Source organism: Onychostruthus taczanowskii, unplaced genomic scaffold (genome assembly GCF_017590055.1).
Source record: "Onychostruthus taczanowskii isolate IOZ18803 unplaced genomic scaffold, ASM1759005v1 scaffold47, whole genome shotgun sequence".
Classification (NCBI taxonomy): Eukaryota; Metazoa; Chordata; class Aves; order Passeriformes; family Passeridae; genus Onychostruthus; species Onychostruthus taczanowskii.
The window spans coordinates 1715215-1734924 of record NW_024502236.1 but is presented as its reverse complement, the minus strand read 5'-3'; the positions used below and the strand labels follow the sequence as shown (position 1 = coordinate 1734924).

The 19710-nt window shown below is 34.7% G+C and overlaps 1 protein-coding gene across 1 annotated transcript in view; it reads left to right on the top strand.

The window, feature by feature from the left end:
- NCAM2 (neural cell adhesion molecule 2) overlaps positions 1 to 13530 on the top strand; it is a 271811-nt gene extending 258281 nt beyond the window's left edge. Inside the window, exons 16-18 of the mRNA XM_041414781.1 lie at positions 3971 to 4175; positions 8583 to 8702; positions 13419 to 13530. Coding sequence (XP_041270715.1) covers positions 3971 to 4175; positions 8583 to 8702; positions 13419 to 13530 — 437 coding nt within the window. The remainder of the gene's footprint in view (positions 1 to 3970; positions 4176 to 8582; positions 8703 to 13418) is intronic.
- The last annotated feature ends 6180 nt before the right edge of the window (positions 13531 to 19710 follow it).

Here is a 19710-nt window from a genome sequence, read left to right as displayed (position 1 = left end):
ATATGGTGCAGAACACTTACAGAAATTTAATCTGAACTTATATTTAAGAGTCCAGAAAATGTATCTTTTCACTTAGTTCTTTTCACTGGAAAATTTCATTTTACTTGCTGCCAAAGCTCTTCTTTCCTCTTTCTCATCAAATAATGATTCCTGAAGAAATGTTCAATTATCTCATTAGAAATCATTAGAAACATAAGTTATTCAATAGGAAGAACTTGAATATTGCCAAAACTTTTGATGACATTTGTAGAAACTTGCTTTTGGCTTTTTTTAAGCTTATTTTTTACATTTCTGGAAGTTTTTAAATCTTATTTCCATAAGTATTCATTGATGATAATTTATTTGAAGAAGTGGGTGAAAAAAGTGTCTTTAAAGTTATCAGTTCCCTTCATCGTCATGTCAAGGTATTACATTACTTGTGCCATATTCTGTATAAAAAAAAAAACATATCCTTTTCAATTTAGCATATTTTTAATAAATTACAATTAAAACTCATTCAGAACTATGGAACTTATACTTCCCTGTTTTTTTTTCTTTTCAACAACTGTTTTAAAAGGCCCTCTATAGCTAGATGACTAAGTCAGGTATACAATAAACAGTTTCAAAAAGTTTCTAAGAACTGGTTCTTTCACATTAACATTGAATTTTTAAGATTTAAAGTGGTTTTGTTCAGCTAGGAAAATAAAAAAATATATAATGGGTAAATGCTTTATTATTTTAGAGCACAAAGTAGAACTACTATTTTGAGTTTGTTTGGTACTTACTGGGCAGCTGCAAAAACCCCAAAAATTTAAAATAGCTTCTGTAATATAACTATATAACTATAATATAACTATAATACAGCTATAACTATAATACAACTATAATAACAAAATGTAATAATTTAACTTAATTTAAGGCACTTTTTGATAACAAAGTTGCTCGTCAAAGTTGGTAAGAACACTGTTTGTAGTATGACATTAATATTTCATCCTGTCACAGAATTAAAACTTCTGTTGATGTCATAACATATATAGAAAAAAATTCACATTGGTTTGAAATTACATGTATATTAAGATATGATTTTTGAAACCAGTGAGGAGAGGCCTTAATTTGCTTTAATAGTTATTTGGATTAGTTTTACAGCTGACTTTGGTGGGAGCAGATAGGCAAGTACAAAATCAAAGCAATTCAATAAAGAACAGAATTAAGCCACAGAACAACTTCTAAAAAAATAGTTTTGTACGTTTTCATTAAGATTAAAGATAAACCATAATACAGGTCGATTTAAAGAACAAGGCTGCCCAGTTTCTATCTGTTTTCAGAAGAAGGACATAAGATCCTCAGCCAGGTGAGAAGGCAGATCACAGCCATGCTCCTCACGTCACCTCTGGATTTGGCCACGTTACTCTTACCCTTTGGGGTGCAGGAGGGAAAGGAGAGAAATGTTGGAAAACTGTTGACAATTTTAAGTAATCAGACTTATGAAACAGAAACCTGCAGGAACAAAAGGGTTTTAAGCAGGAAAAAAATGACTCAGGACTGGTAGAGGAGAGCAAGGATGGGGAATGCTGAATGTAAAGGAAATCATCAGCCATGAAGAGATGGAGAAATATGCAGCAATCAAATACTTGTGTCTCAGATGTCTCACCCACACGAGGAAAATTAAGAATTTAAAAACAGAGCATCCCACGCAAGGATGGCAAAACAAAGGAGCAATATTGCAACTGTAAACATTTCCTTTGCTCACCAGTGAAGATACTAGGTAGTCATTTCTGCCACTGGATCACTTAGAATGAGAACCTTGCCATTTCACAATGTTCCAAGGACACTGAAAGTGCTGTTCACAGCAGTGGAAAATGTGTCTCTTCACAGTAAAAACTTTTTAACACTTTATCAAGAAAAAAACTCCTAAAACTAAACCAGTAAAAAAACCCTGAATTTCTTTCAAAATTCGGATTAAATCACCCTAATTTTTCTCCTTCCCATTCCAGTTGATGGTTGAGAAGGTACAGAGATGTGCTGTGTGAGGTCTTTAAAGCTGACTGTAGAATTTACTGGTGTTATGACAATTGAAATATATGAGCTTTTTAATAAACTGGATTTAGATATCCACTTGTATCTTTCTGACAATTCATACCTGCAAAAAAAAAAAATAAAATGAAGGTTTACAAAGGAATTCACCAAATGTGGGTGGATATAGGAATAAAATAAGTTTTGAAAGATGTATCAGAAAGTATAATATTTAAATAAAAATGCTGTTGTTTAAAAAAAAAAATTTAAAACATCAACTTCTGACATTGCTGATGGGGCAATGCATAAGTGATAAATCATTTCATTGATGCACCATTATTTTTATAATTTATGTAGTGGTTTTTAACTCCTTCTGAACAAAGGAAATAATATGTCTGTTTTTCTGCTTATCCATCCATGGAAATATCTACATTGAATTCTAGCTTTTTGTATAATAACATTGTGAAGATCATTTCTATAATAAAACAACCCATACAATAGACAATGAAGTCAATTTCTGAAGAAGTAAAATGCTCCCCTGTTTTTGAAAAAAGTTTTTACTTTTCCATTTTAAAGTTCTAAACAAAGACTAGACAATTAATACATATTTATTGATTTAGGATAACGTTCAAATTACATTTGAAATGGTAAAGATATTATCATTAAAATTATTTGAGCAGAAATCTGAAAATCTGTGTTTAATCTGAAAACAATCTATAGTGTATAGGGGAGTTGGAAGAGAAACAAGAGGATGATATTAGTAACCCAATTGAAATATTTATATTATATTACATTATGCAATTGTTTGGTGTCTGTTACAACAGCATTCAAGTAATCTCTGGTCAGAATAATCTTGCCCTTATTTTGGCAACAGGCAAAGCAGCAGATGGAAATGTCCCAGTGAGTGGTGCTGGCTCAGGCATCACTCCAGGACATAGGAGCGCCAGGGAAGCAATGCTGGTGTGCAGCCCCCATGGGCAAACTCACCCAGCTCCACTTCCCTGGGGTTTACTCAGCACAGTCTCACACCAGGAAATTGTCACTGGCCAATAGCTGAGTTAGTTTGTCATCTTCTTGAATTAGATGAGTGCATGAGCCTTTTTTTCCCCCTAGACAATGATCAGATACAAATCCATTCCTCTGTAAGCCTCATCTGAATTCACAGACTCCTGAGAATCACATGATTCAAAAGTGTTTGTAGCACTGCTGTCATGGGAATATCAACTGAGGCAAAACATTAAAATATTTTTCCTGAGATTTGTAATGAAGTAAAATTAACTAAATATCAGCTCTCAAAATTCAAACACAGAAAGCAAGATCAGGTGTGGACTATGTTTATTTTGAAGTGTTGAAATGATTGTATTTTCAAGGTACAAGACTAAACAAATGGGGTCCTAACCCTATAATCATTTGACGATACACATATTTTTCCCCATATTAAATTATTTAAGACTAAGTGCATGCAACTGTTTTCAGATTAAATAACTTGAATTAAGTTATTTTTCACTCTAATCCAGAAAATTACATGAATAAATACTGGTTTGTAAAAAATAAACTAAAAAAAGTCTCAAAATTTCAGTAATTCTGCTTAGCACCACTACTAATTAGGTGTATCTGAAATGCAGAAAAGATAACTTATATCAATGTTCATGTTGAACATTGAAAATATTTTCCTTAGGCTGCTTATTGATACTCTTAGTCATGGAATGTTAAGGTGTGATATTATTTGCTATTAATTAATGACATTTATGTTTTTTGAACTTACTGGAATTTTGGCAATTAGAAAATATTATGCAGAAGAAATGATTTTTTGTGATTTCAATCAGGTACTATATATGCCTAATCATCAGGACTGTTTATTTCCAATAATTTCTAAATGGTTCATTCCTAAACATTCTTTACTCTCCTGACTAACAGCTTAGAAAACTATATTTTAGGATTAGTGTTATTAATACATCTCAATTTTCTTTCCTTGAAGACACTCTTTTTAATGGTCTTGGACTTGGTGCTGTCATTGGCCTGGGAGTGGCAGCCCTTTTGTTAATCCTGGTTGTGACTGATGTTAGCTGCTTCTTTGTACGGCAATGTGGATTGCTCATGTGCATCACCAGGAGAATCTGTGGGAAGAAGAGTGGTTCAAGTGGAAAAAGTAAAGAACTGGAAGAAGGAAAAGCTGCTTACTTGTGAGTATTAATCACATGGGTTGGAAACATCCTTAAAAAAAAGAAGTTGGCTGTCCAACTTATATTAACTGTATGGCTGTTTTGTGGTGTCACAAAGGGAATTAATAAATGCTTCTACTACTTGGAAAAGTGTTTCTCTGAAGTGTGTAGAGTTTTTTATTGCCTTTAAAAGAAAAGTTGAGACATGAAAAAGAAATATACTGTAGCTCAGTTTAGGATGACCTCTTTGTCCAGCTTGACACAAAGGAAATCAATTGTAATGCAGTACTAGTTGGAGACACAGATTTGGTTCGTGAGAAGCAGGTAATGGATCATTGTAACTCCATTTCTGCAAATCCCTCTTTGAGCTGCTAATACCCAGAAACTCGGCCTATGGCTGTGACAGTGCCAGTAAATCCAGGAGTGAAGGACATGGTATTATAGAAAATCCGTGAGAGAGTTTTTCTTCTTAGATATAGCACTTGATGGAAAACCTTGATTCTTGTCTGTGGACTTTAGAAATGAAAGATCTTGTAGATTTTTTTTTTTTAATAGGAGTTCTGAGTTGGATGCTGGTGAAATGGTGGTGAGTGATTGTTCTTTATAGCAACAGTCAAAGATTGCGAAACATGAGTGGGAAATAATCAATACTGATTCTCACAAATACACTTTTGTAGTGGCTACTCCATCACACAAATGTGAATGAACTGATCATTGGTGAAAATATGGTCTCTTAAATTATTAGAGTGGATAGTGAGATCTCTGGCAAAAACAGACCAAGTACTGATTACATAAAATAATCACACTTTAGAGACGCAACATTTGCTGAGTTTTCAACATATAAACTAGAAAGAAGATTACATATGGTCCTTCATTTTAAACATTTCCCTTTTTTTTTTTTCTCCTAGAAAAAAACTATAATTTTTTCATCCTGTTCATCTGGTAGGCAACTTACACATGCACTGTAATATTTGTAAGAGTGCTGTCTGCGTGTGGTTTAAATAACATTTGCTGGTCCAACTGCTATGTGCCTCTTGCAATAGTCAGACTTTACAGTTCATTATCCTTCAGCTTCCTAGGCCCCATCCATTTTCAGATGGATATAGAGCACCCTAAATCTTGCAATCCTCATTATTCATAGCTGAGCAGGTGTCTCCATTGCGAGTAGTGGAGGTGTAAGTGTCTTTTTGGGATTTAATTCTGGCCTTTTGGTTTCAGGCTGTGTCTTTCTTAGATAACTTGGCTACACATCTTGGTTGGGTTCTTCTTAAAATAAGTACCATTTCAGAAACAGCTCCACAGAACAAAACCAATTGTGAGAGGGCACAAATGTATTTACAATGCTTCTAAATAGAAGAAATTACATAACGTAGCTATTTCCTAATTCTCCACATTTGACAGTGAGAGAAAGACTAGCTGTGTTTTTTCCATCCTGTGAAGCCAGTCTGTCCAGATCAATAGAATCAAGATGTGAAGCTTCTGGCACTGACTGAGCTGTCCTTTCCTATTGAGCACAGCACTTCAGTTTATGCTTAAATTTCCCATTCAGGGAGTGGCCAACTATAAACTGGTGTACAGACACTCCTAAATGAGAGGACCTTAGGGAGATAAAGTTGGAAATGTCACTTGACAGCAGTTTATACCTTGTTATCAACATCTTATTACCAAATACCATTCCATGCTGTCCGAAAAAAGCTCTGAGCTCGTCTCTTGATATTAATTCTTCTGTTGCACTTCTTTTGCAAAAACAACTATGTTATTTAATCATACTTGTTTCCTTGCCAGAATGGTCTTCAGTCAGTCAGACCTTAAAATATTTGGGACAGTTCTCATTTTAGCCTATTCTCTGCATTAATAAACTGTCAGACTGAACTGCCAGGACATACTTGAAGAGTCAACATTTAAGTTTATATCATGGTAACAGATATTGCCCAAAAATTCACTGACATTTCTCTGCTTTAAATATGCTAGTTTGCATTCTGGATTTTTGGGTGGTTTATGATATGGTTCTTGGTTACATTTTAATTGTAGGAGATACATATATGTACATATGTGTTATATATGTACTATACATAATGAGTGATGATGATATAATCCATGTAACACACACAGACACCCATGACATAATGGATTTCCTACAAATCACTTTCCCTTCTTTAAAATTTGAAATGCTACAGTTTCTACTTTCTGTAAATATACCTGCTGGTCACAAGTAACATCCTTTTTTAGTCCTTTTGTCATGCAATACTGTTTGTAAGACTGTCGATGTATCAACAAAGCAAGAAGAACTCACTAATCCACCACCAGTCCAACTTAGATCCCTAGTGTTTTCCCAGGTATGAAGTAGGCATGAAAGTTAAGTGCATCATCTACCAAAATGAGCTTTGTATCCATTTGTGTGTCACTTGCAGAAATAAATAAGCACATGCAATTTTGGGGTGTTTTTTTTAATAGACAGAAATCTTTTAGATTTCTTTACCTATCAGATTTTTAGACTTTTAGAATATTTTTAGATTTTTTCGCCTATTAATTCTTCTTCTCTTCTATTTCTCTATCTGGGCTACATTCTTATTAACCTACAAAGATTTTCCTTAAGGATACCTGTCAGAGTACAGTAGAATTTTCCTGATACTTCCTGTTGCAACAGCCTGTTTTATCCATTATCTTGAAGAAACAATATGAAAATGTGAGACATGAATTAGAGAAGAATTTAGCCAGGTCTTTGGTGTGGCCTGTAGCAATCTAACAGCTCCCTACAACATCCCAGTCCTGAAAAGAATCTAAATTAAAAATTCTAAAGAATAAATAAATCTAAGTGATCTAATAATATAAAAGTAATCGTAACTCAGTTACCCTCTGTTTGTACACTGCAGCTGATGCTGTTCCAGGATATAGGAAGAAAATATTTTCATCAAAAGAGAGTTTTTTGGTAAAAAAAAAAAAAAAAAAAAAAATAAAAAAAAAATAATATAAAAACAAACTATCTATATATCTATCTATATATATATCAGCTATCATCTGATCTGCCTTTTGAGAGCAAAATTGCATAAAAGTTTATTATTACTTTAAATAAGTATTGTTAATTATTATGTATTGTTAATACTTTGTGGCAGTAAACAGATATTTCCAGATCACATCCATATTTCTGAGAGCAGCCCTGAAGGGAAGGAGTTGGGGAGTCTAGTTCATGAAAAGCTGGTAATGAGCCAACAATGTGTGCTCACATCCCAGAAAGCCAAAGGTGTCCCAGGCTGCATCAAAAGCAGCATGACTAGAAGTTCAGGAGAGGTGATTCTGCCCCTCGGCTCTGGTGAGACCTCACCTGGAGTGCTGCATCCAGCTCAGCAGTCCTTGGTAAAGGAAAGACATGTATTTGTTGGATCAAGTCCAGAGGAGGACACAAAGATGATCAGAGGAATGGAGCACTCTGTGAGGTCAGGCTGAGATAAAGACTTTTCTGCACCCTTTTGAAAGGGAATTTATGAAAAAAGATGGGGACAGATTTTTATAAAGATAAGTGATGATGGTTTTGAAGTGAAAGTGGGTAGATTTATATTGGACATGAGAAAAATCTGTTTTACAATGAGGATGGTGAAACATTTGAACAGGTTGCCCAGAGAGGTTGTAAACATTCCATTGCTGGAAACACTCAAAGTCAGACTGAATGAAGCTCTGAGGAACCTGATTTGGTTGAAGATGTCCCTGCTAGTTGCAGGGGCATTGGACTAGATGACCTATAAATGCCCCTTCCAACCCAAACTATTCTATGACTCTGGTTGCCAACAAAATCATAATGACAGCACTCACTGCTCCATCTCCTTATAATTAATTGTTTAATTAGCACAATATTTGTACATTTGCTTACTTGTGAGAGGCTAGCAGTTGTTCCTCAAATGGGGGAAGTATGATGTAGAAACAGTTTTTTCTACCAGCAAAAGCAGAAGGTCTTGGATTTTTAGCACACAAGAGCTCTTTGCATTGATGGCAGCTGGGGTTGTCACAATCCCAGGAGATTAAAGCACACTTTTGTGCTGTATATGCTCATATAATGGCTCTTTAATGCAGCCAGAAAAGTTCAAGTATAACTAGACATCAAGACCAATCATTATTATACTAGATTAGGGAAGTTTACATCTATTCCCATGAAGAAGCTGTCACCTTATTATTAGTCATAAACAAAACGCTCTTTTGAGATGCTAATTTATCATGTTTACAGGGTTAGGGAAGTAACCATGGATACAGGATGCTTTGAAGGCTTCAAGGAATTGGGAACACACTGTTAAATGTGTCTTGGTGGTGTTAGTCACTGATAATTAGTTCTGCCTTTTTTTGCCAACTTTTGAGAGAGGGGATCTTAGTAATTCTTTATGTGCAATGTACGTAGTTAATGTGATGATAAGAGACTAAAACTCTTTTAATAATTTTTAGGAAAGATGGATCAAAAGAGCCAATAGTGGAAATGAGAACAGAGGATGAAAGAATTACCAGTCATGAAGATGGGAGTCCAGTAAATGAGCCAAATGAGACTACTCCCCTCACAGAACCAGAGTAAGTAGCCTGATATTCCCTGGAGTTTCACACAAACTGATCTTGGCTGTGTGGAGAGACCAGACTTCCCACACTCTGAGGGGAGGTACACAGCATCACCATAGTCTGCTGTTGCAAGGAAGTGTGTGAGTGTAGAGTTGGTTTGATTGCTTTGGTTTTTACAATAATCAATCTAAATCATGGTACTTCACTGACACTGGCTAAGCACAGCAGTACAAAGATTTTTTAATTTGGTTGCACCTTGTCTTTACCACCTAGCCAGCAATTATTAATTATCCTGTGGGAACAATCTCCTAGCTCTCACAAATTACTTTAAATTGAATCTCACATGCATCTTCACACACATCCTGAAGATGGGGCACAAGGATACTGTGCTCCAGAAACCCAGCTCCTCACTAGAGTGGCCCCTTCCTGCTTTCATATATGTAACTGAGAACTTAGTTGGGTATTTAAGTCCACACAGTGTAATTAGATTAATCGTGCTGAAGGGCAGCCTCTGCTCCATTTCTTCATCCCCCCTTCCTGTCCCTGCAACCCTGAAAACACAGCAGTTTGCAGCCATGCTCACAGGCTCTGGCTGCCTTCTGAATAATGGCACTACCTTTTGCCCAGGGATGAAATTACTGAAGAAACCTCTAAGTTTTCTTTGCTTTGAGCCCAACAATTTCCAGGTGTTGGGAAAATCTCCTACCTCATGACATCTTCAAGGCAACAAGATTATGAAGATGATTATATAGTAAATACAGAAATTCACCTGTTGATAATTTGATGAAATCATGGTTCTTTAAAAGGAGAGGGTGTTCTTACAAAACAGTCTTTTTCTTTTCTGAAAATATGAATAAATTTCAATTTTTGTCATTATGTAAAACTGTAAGAGCCAGAACCTTTAATTAAAAAATAGGTTTGCTACCAGCTGTCATTGATATTTTTAGTAAATAAGGAGTTAAGTATCTGCACGTTAAGCTGTATAGTTCTTTGAAGAAGCTGTGCACAAAGAGTTTGAACTTGTTAATGAAATAATTATGCAATCTGTTGAATGACTACTGATATGTTTGCTTTTCATATTAGAATTTATAATCAGGGGCACAGTGGAAAGCCCACAGTTATCTAAAGAGTTAGGGGAATGTAGCAAACATTGGACAAGACCAGCAAGCCTTGGATATATTAGTGGGTAAAGCACCAGATCATGTTTGTTTATGATTCAAGACTGTTTTTAGCACTAGATCTTGCAAATCAGATGCATCTTGCATGAAAGATGAAAGATCCAGTTCACTTCTTTCTGCTTGTCACAGTCATTAGATCAGCTGACAGGAGTGAAATATGAGAAAGTTAAAATCAAAAATATTTTATTATCTTAGGGGAGGGGGAAAGAATCAGTCCCCACTCTTATGACAGAAGAAAACAAAACAAAAAAATAAACAACAAAAACCCCTGAAAAAATAACTGCCAGGAACTGGTAAGTATTTGATGGGCATTATGTTCTTGGAAAAATAGGACTGCTAAGAGATATTAATAACGATGACAATTTCTTTCTTGGTAATTTCTTCCCTCATAACCAGTGGCAAAAGGTGTCAGCAGTCCAAAGCACAGCTGTACAGAAGTGAGCTAAAGATTTGGGACAGTGTCACTTGGGAAACTAAAGATGAAAAGAGATGGTGTAATGGGACACCTGAAGGGCCGTTGATACCAGGGGAATATGGAAAGACCTTTGACTCAGCCAGAGGTCACACCCAATGAAACAGAGAAGCAGTATAAAGTAGGAGTGAGATGAACAAAGGGAAGATGCAGTAGAGGAGAAGTCAGTCTCTCGTGTTAATAACACAAAAATACATTGTCAACAACAGCCAGAAAGAAACGTGCTGGGCAGGGTGAGGATGACCAGAAGGGATCTTGGAGGGGAGAGCTTAGCTTGCAGGAAAGAAAATTTCAAGGAAATTTCTGGGAGGCAGTGAAACAAGGTGGGGTTCATTATGACTAATTCTGGCTGTCTTGAAGGTATACAAGATAAGCCTTGAGGTTAAATTAGATAAAATATTTTTAACAATTATTGAATTATGTTGAATGATAGAAAATTACACTCAGAATTTCAAATGCAATTTATGAAGTTATGGGAACTACTTCCTGTTACAACAATATTATTTATTATATTGCTTGGTATGTTATTTGGCAATTTTTTTACCTTATCTCAGATGATCCTCACCAAAACCATGTTTGGAATCCATGTATGACAGAGATTAGCTCAAAGCACATTACCTGCAAGTCAACAGGTTTAATCAAGCTGGCAGGAAATCAGTTTAAACTGTGCATTGGATATCACACTTTTGTAATATGAATAACATACCACATACAATGTGGTACAATATTTATATTCCTAGTCTGCATTAATATCTTTCTAATATTGGTTGGTTTTTTTTTTTTATTACTATTAATGCAGTTGGGTGAATTCCAGTATCAAAATGGCTAGGAGTAATTTTTCTATAAAATAAAAAAGTAAATATTTAAGCTAAAGTTTTGTATGGGTACCAGCAGACTGTTGATGTTAGGCCACATGCAGTGCTAGAGGAAGTCAATATTGTTAATAATTGATAGCAGCCAACATCTGACTAAAGTGAGAGAACTTTGTGTTGCATTTTTGTTGGATTTTTTAAAAAATCTTTTTATTATAAAATGAATAAACATTTAAAACGATTAGTCTGCTCAGCTGAAAAATATAAAATTCTTTCTAATAGATGTAGCTAAAGAAAAATTTGATGTAGAAAAATTGGCATAATTAGAACACTTACACTTGAAATAGTTAAGTGAAAGAGGAAAACTGTTTAATATATTGATAGAGATTAAATATTTATTTAAAGCAAACAGAAACAAAAATTCCAAAATAACAAAAACATTGTCATGGGGAAAAAAAGAAGAATGTCTAATGATAATTTGCATTCATAACTCACACTCTATTAAAAAAAAAACTCAAAACCACAAGTTTTAAAGTACAATAAGGTTTAAGAATGGTGCACAGACTTTGTGATGAGGAAAGTTTTGATGCATAGAACTTTTTACTTGTGCTTTTGTTGAGTTGGGTTCTCTGCTTGCAAGTAAAATCAAGGCTAATTTTATCTCACTCTTTGCATGAGCATGGATTTCAATAATGTCCAATATCCTTCAACAGGGTTCTAGCAAATCTTCCTATTTCAAGTATTTTGTAACATGGTCGTAATCCACTTAAACTAATTTTTTTAAATTTCCACACAACATATTTTGTCAATTCTCCAGTTTTGACTTTGAGTAAATATTTCCTTCTTTCCAGCACCATCTTTTGAGAAATCACTCTGCTTTTCTTAACACTAAAGTAGGTTTTGGGGGTTTTTTAGTACTTGTTTTGCCTAATCAGATCTTTGACACATATGCCTGCCTACCAAAAATGTGTCTCATGAGCTGCCTTTCCTCTGCCCCAGTGTTTTACCTTCTGTTAAAAATAAATTTATGTTGATTCTGTTGCTTCCATTCTTTCAGGCATCTTGCTGTGGGCATCTGTTTCCTTTGGGTTTGCCATGAGAAACAGACAATTAGTAGATACCTCCCTCTGTGCTCAGAGCCAGACATCTGATGATATATCCCATGTATTTCACTGTAGTAGAACAAGTTAATCTTTGATTTCTCTCAGATACGTGTTGTGCTCATTGTTTAACTTCTGGATAAACAGAATCTTTCTTAGTTCATTTCAGACAACTTAAAATTCATAAGACTGGCAATTCAGGTATTGTTTTGTTTTATTTTCTGTTATTAAACACTGCCTTGTAATAAGACAATTCTACAAGATTCCTCAGACAGGTTTTGAAGAGTGGGACATCTAATCAAGCAAAGCAGAAATTTACTGAAACATTTAACAGCTATTATGAATAAAACAGGCATATGCATACTATTCCCTAGTAAAAAACCAAAGCAAAGCCAAACTGGAATAATGATTAAGAGCTATTATGCCCAAGAGACATTATTACGGGAATATCTCAGTAAACCATACATATTTTTGACAGCTTTATTTTTCGACAGCTAATTACTGGCAGAAGGGAATCAATGATTTTCAAGACCTTTTTCAATGAGATCACATTCAAGAGGGTGGGGACTCTTTTGCCAAATCCTCAGAGTTTTCACTAAGTCTTAAAAGACCTGTAAGTTATTAATGATGTTACATTGTGTGATCCATGAAAATTAAACTGTAGAATAATGATAACTTCCATTACCTCCTGCACTATAAGAAATTCTTTACTTATGACTTGGCATAATCTCCAATAATAGCTGTGTTCTTTGGTATACAATTGAATTTACATTTAGAAAAGGCATTAAAAAGAGTTTAATTGAGATTTAAAAGTCAAGCAAAAAGCTTGACTGTATAAGTGTTTCACAGTATCCTAGCCAACACATACCTCTTTTCTGTCTTGGGTCAAGTAATTTGGTTTCTTTGTCTTATTGAAGAACTGCATTTTGAGCAGCACTGATGTTCTTATCACGTGTTTTTTGTGGCTTTATAGAAAAGGAAAGTTAATATGGATTGCTTTAAAAGCAGAGAACCTCAGTGCTCATGATAAAATAACTATACATTATTTAAAAAAAAAACCAACTATTGTTCTACACTGTGACCTATATGAACCGTATATATGTTATAGACTTAAATTACAGATTGTTTTATTTTTGTGTTACCATGATTCCTCTTTTTTTTCCTGATAGGAAGCTGCCACTAAAGGAGGAAAATGGCAAAGAAGCTTTAAATCCAGAAACCATAGAAATCAAAGTTGCTAATGACATCATCCAGTCAAAAGAAGATGATAGCAAAGCATAATAAGACAAACTACAGCTGTCTGGATAATGCATTTGGATTGAAGTAATCCTGTGACCAAAACTTTACAGCTGACCTTAATTTCTTGGGAAACTTAAGCTTGGAATAGTTAGTACATGTGTACATATGATGAAACAGTTCCTGTCTACAGTTCTTTTCTATTTTTTTTTTTTTTTTGTTGCTGTTGTTAATGTTTTTAGTATGTATTTTTGCTGACATCAAGTCCCATGCTATAAATTTGAAAAATCTGCAGAATAGGAAGTATAATTTATTATATGAAAAAAGTGTGTTTACTTAGAAGAAAAAGTCTAAAGCACCCCTAACCACAAACAACATATCAGGCCTCCCCAGATCTTACAGTGCAAGCTACATACATAAAGTGCCATATGATAATGTATTTATTTCCATTTATAATAAAATGAAATTTTAGATCATCTTTAAAAAAAAAAACAAAAACCCAACTAAACCAGTCTCAGTATAATGTTTAAGACCTTATCTCTGCCTGACATTCAATAGTCATTCCAGCTGTGATTATCACTTGAGGCAATCAAAAAAACCCAAAACTCTTCAACACAGAACCAGGTCCCACTGCAGTTTCTCCTGGCTTCTTCAATAATTTTTTTTTTTTTTAAAAAGCTAGTACCCACAATATACAAACTTAAATAAAATTGGCTAAATATTTTACAACAGTCTATTGGCCTCATCCTAACTACAAGAGTGTGACTCTGAAAGGCTCCAGGATTTTCAATGCTTCAGGTTTTCTGTATGAAAGTTTTGAAAGTTACACGTAAACTAAAATGCAGCCAAGGTGTAAAAAGCAAACTGGTTTTTAATCATAATCTTCACTTCAATATTTGTCCTAACATATTTATACATACAGGATATTCATTTTTGTCTTAGTTCAAACTATTCAGCTAAGGGATAATACTGTAGTTTTGTGAAGTAAATACATTTTCTCCCCAAATCAGTATAAAAAATATGAAACTTGGCCTTTTTGAATCAGGACTTTTCCCTTTATGATTCCATACCCTTTGTCTTAAGTACAATGTGAGAACAGATGGAAAGGCGACTTTGTCTAAGCAATTTGGAACAATTTTAAATTATTAACTAATGCAGTCTTATATTCATTCAAATACAATTTTTTTCATGTCAAGCTCTCTTTAAGAGATTCCTTTTTATTATTCTGGTCAATATTCCCAACCAGGAAATTTGACTGATTTATTTGATCTGAAATTCATTCATATGAATTAATCATTGATTTACTGCTGTCACTAACTGGAGCAATATAGTTTGTTTCCATTCCAGCATCGTGTATCCACACCTATCAAACTCTTCAAAGCCTTGCTTTGAAATAAGTAGATAAACCATACAGAAAACTAGACATATAGGAAAATTCTGCCTGTCAGGAGTAACTGGTAGAGTAAGTTGTGAATTTTCCTCATCTAAGTCATGCATGAGGTTTAAGTGTACTTTTACTCATCAAATTGTGTTTTCTCCATGCTATATCTGAATTTTGATCTTATTTGAAGTCTTTGTAATTTTTGACTTTTGTTCAGTAAAACTGAAAGTGAAATGTAAAAGGATCTCCTTAAATTTGAGGAAAATATTATAATAATCTTCTTGCTAATCCAAGTTTAAGTGCATTTGAAAGAGCTGAGGAGAACATATTTATATTTAATTCTTAGATATTTCTTATTTTTCAAAACCAAGTTATTTTATGAGTTTTTTACAACTTTTCCTCACTTTGAGAAATACCTAAAATGAACCAAGGAGCTGAGGACAGAGGCATACTGATGGTGTGGCTAGGATAGGAGGCCAAGTTCCCACAAAATCAGTACCAAAGTGAAAAAAATGGGTAAGAGGGGATGACAATATGGGATGAAAGTCATGGAAGAAAATTAAAAACTGCTGAAAAGAAGTATCTCTAAATGCTGAGGCACTAATTCTGGGTGAAGGAAAGATGAAGACTTTCTTTTATGAGCTCTCAATGTTGCTCCCACATACTGGGCAGGCAGTACTACCACACAGCTGCTTGAAATTATCAGATTTCTGATAATTTCTAATCAGATTAGAAATTATATTTAAAATTATAAACTGATAATTAGGAGAACAGTTTTCTCATTTATCTATGTGGATTTATAGTCTTTCCAAAAAGTATGTATTTGCAGCTGGGTCAAAATGCAAAGAAGGAACCTGGACAACTCCAGCAGCTGAGAATAATGTGGTTGGTGTGGCTTGAACATCCTCTCACACAATATTTTTATGGGATGAGGATGAAGATGGTAGACATAGTTTCCTCTTCCACCTGCTGTGACAAATTTGGATGGTACCACTCAATCTTCTCTACACAAACAGTGTTTTTTCTGAAGCTAGCCTGATCATTTCCACAAAAAGGTGCCTATACATTGCAGCAGAACTAACAGTGTCTAGGCTCAACTGCAGATGCATTTCAAATTTTAGTACTTCTTAGTTGAACTTGCACAAAGACAATACAAAAAAAAACCCCATGGTCTAACAGTTCTATTTTAGTGGTTTATTTTGTTTTTTTAGTTTGTGGCCTGGTATGGCCTCTAATTACAGTGTGAAGGGATTAGAAGATTTAAGAGGTCTTGTCAGCACATTTATTGCTAATACACCTGTGCTACTCTTTACAAGCAAAATATATTGCAGTATTATTTCAATACTGGAAGCAAAAGCATTTCTCACTATACTGCATTACAAATCAAAAGCTGTTTCCAGGAGTATTTAATTTCTTCTTGCTGTTATGTCTCTTGGCAGTTGATCTGTGTGAGGGCTGAGAATAAAACAGCTCTAAATTTCTGATGGACTGTCCAAGCACACCTTTTTGGTCTGTGGATTAACAGGTTATCTCTTGTGCTTTAACTCTGTGCTGTGCAGGAGAAAACCAAACTCTCACTATGAAAGAATGCTGAAAACACTGATATTTCAAAATAGTTCCAAATATTTCCAAATGAGGAAATAATTTGTGCATTGTAATTTGTAAGATATATGTAGAACTGGAATAACAACACTTGTTTATTTTCTTTTCCTATTCTAGATTTAAAACAAAACAAAACAAGCAAAAACAGATATCTGTATAAATGTCACTTTTACTGTCTAAAAGTAATTTTAAGTGTTAGTATGAAATGTCAGAAGAGTTGACAAAATATAACTATTTGTAAAAGTAATCTGAATTGTTACACTAACATACTCCAGGGACCAAGGTGGGAGGGAGCCATTGAAATTAGTACTGAACAAAATGTGGCAGTGACAATCTCTTTTCAAAAAAAAAAAAAAAAACAAAAAAACAAACCAAAAAAAACCCCAAAAAACAAAAAGGAGTAAAATTAAGTAAAATTACTTAAAGCTCCTTGTTATTTTTTTGGTTTTTTAGTGGACTTGAGTTCTGATTTACCACAATAATAACAAATTTTTAATTAATATTTTACAATTTAGTAATCAAACGTTCCCTGGAGAGGTTTTTCCTGGTTTTGTTTGTTTATTTGCCTTTTTTGACTTACAAGGTTTTTTTGTGGTTGCAGAAATATTTGCTATTCTGGTGATGCTAATGCCTAATGTGACAAAGATTAATTTATTCAGGCCTCAGTCTTGCAAGAAATTTTGTGTGGTTGAACCCACCCCTTATATGGCACCAGCCTGACATTAGTGGGGTGGATGTGAGTGGAAAGATGGATGCACTTTCATAAGAGACCTTGCAGGACTGGGCCTACTTTCTATCTCTTCATAGATATCTACAACGTAGTTACACCATGGCCATCATCTATAAAGGCTGTTTGACATCAGTCCCTGGTGCAGTAAATCCCAACTGCTGTCTTCAGCCTCTGCATTGATGTTCATCCAAAAAAAAAGTGGCTTTCTTTTCATGATGGTAATTAGTTTGATTATTTATTTAAGTGCCAACCATCAAACTGTAGTATAATCATCATGACATTTTTTCTGTTTCCTAGACCAGATAATGGAAATGTATTTGTGCCTTTCGATAGCATGCCACTCTGCTTTATTAAAGAAAAATCTTCAATAATTTGTCTATAAAGCCTGTTTAAAATAATTGAAAGCTTTACTGCCACACAATTTTCTGCTCAAATATTCTCAAATATTCATCTAAATCAAACTGAAGGTATTATTTTCAAGTAACATAAATATTTGAAACACAAAATTTGCAAAAATCTTTTGAGCTCATGATTCCAATGAGGGTCATGGTGAGTGTCTTACTGCTCAAAAGTTTCAAATAGATGGAGAACATAGTGAATGTGAAGGGGTGTTTTGACCAATTTCTCAAGTTCAAGAGTCAGATAGAAAGTCTCCTTAGTTCTATTTAAGTGCTTAGACCCAAAACATTAAAATCTTTCCTCAAATCAGAAAGATGATATGGAGCATCTTCCCAGCATTTCACCTCTGGAGATAAACTGGAGAGAATGTCCATTTTGCACTCATTTGTATCCTCACCATCGCTATGTAAGATGTTGTAGGAAGTAACATTTTTTAGAATAATTGTGTCTGTTGGATATTCACTCCTGATTAAAGGACCTCCAAAAAGACCATTTACTAACAAAGCTTAAGACCTCTTCAATCTATGGAGAGGTACTAAGAGCACTGCACAAAGAGTCACAGTGGAATCCAGGTCTCAATCCAGGCCTCTGGGATTTAAATAGATTCCAGCAAGACCTGGATTTTATTCATCCATCTCAGCGAGGCTCTACATGTCCTCAACTGATTGAGTTGTTTTTGTGAATCAGATTTCCAGGTGTAAGTGGAACACAAATGTCCTGACAGATTCCTACTGACATTTTGGACAGAAGAGGTTTCTCTGTCAGGAGTTTTCACTGAATAGTTATAGAATATCCGATGACAGTTTAATCCCATACATTACTATATGTCTAGAAATAAAACATCTCTTTAAATAACTCACTATGTTTGCAATACTTCTCTAGGTGAAGATGAAAATGTTCTAAGTAAATAATGATCTTTCTTAAATCTCCTTGTTTAGCTTCAGATAATCTTTCTGATAGATGAAAAGCTATCATGGTTAAATAAACCTTTTTAAAAAAATCTATACCCCTTTTCCAGATTTTTTCAAGGTCCTGAAGTACCCTGTCCACTTGACAGCAGTTTTGTAATTTTAAGTGATCTTCAGTATTTCCACTGCTCATATGTGTTCTTATATCAATTTACTTAGACCTGAGCCAAAATAAGCATTACAAATTTGGCTTTGGATCAGGTTCTGAGAATTCTCAGTTTACCAGTCTATCTTTTCTCTTAAGAGGCATTGAGATCCTCATAATGTTTGACTTTCAAACTTGAATATTGGCCATTTTTTAGCCCAGAGAAATGAAATAAATATTTATTGCCAAATTTGTATTGGCAGCTTTTAAATCGCAGGTGAGATTGGGAGCGGGCGAGGTGACCAGATGCAGCACCGACAGAGCTCAGGAAAGCGACTGCCAGGGAGAACAGGTGCCAAAGGGTGAGCCAGGAGCGGGCTGGGAGCATCTCTCCTCAGCACAGACAAGGGAAAAGGGGAGCATCTCTCCTCAGCACAGACAAGGGAAAAGGGGAGCAACTGAAGGGCACTGCCAAAAGGCACCCTGCCATGTCCTTTAACTCCCCCATGTAATTAGGCTACGGTTTTTCAGATGTAAAATGCAGGGTTGGAGGAAGGCAAGACAAACCCTCAGAGTCTCTACAAATCAATGACAAATACATAGAGGAGTCAGATTCCCCCAGAAAATAATTTTAGTGCTCATGGTGTAGAATTTTGTAGAGATTTGAACTACTAAGACAAGGTTTTAAAAGGAGAAAAAAAAAGGCTTTCCTGCTACAAGGAGCAGTCAGTACGTATCTATATGCTGTGTACAGTATGAGCATACCATATATTGTTTTTGTTATTCCACATGTTGTCAACAGCCCACTTGCGATATCTGCCACCTGAATTATATATTGATAAGTTAGCTACCACTGGAGCTAGTTTGTTTATTGTTTCAGAATCTTATGTCCCTATGAAATGCTGTGTGTATATATATATATCTCTATACTGTAAAAAGAGGTAATATCGCAGATGCTGGTTTTGTATTTATGAAAGACATTGAAAGTATGGCTTAAAGTATATCAATTATTTGTCACTCTTCGCCATTTGTATATTAATAGTAAAGATACTTTTACTTT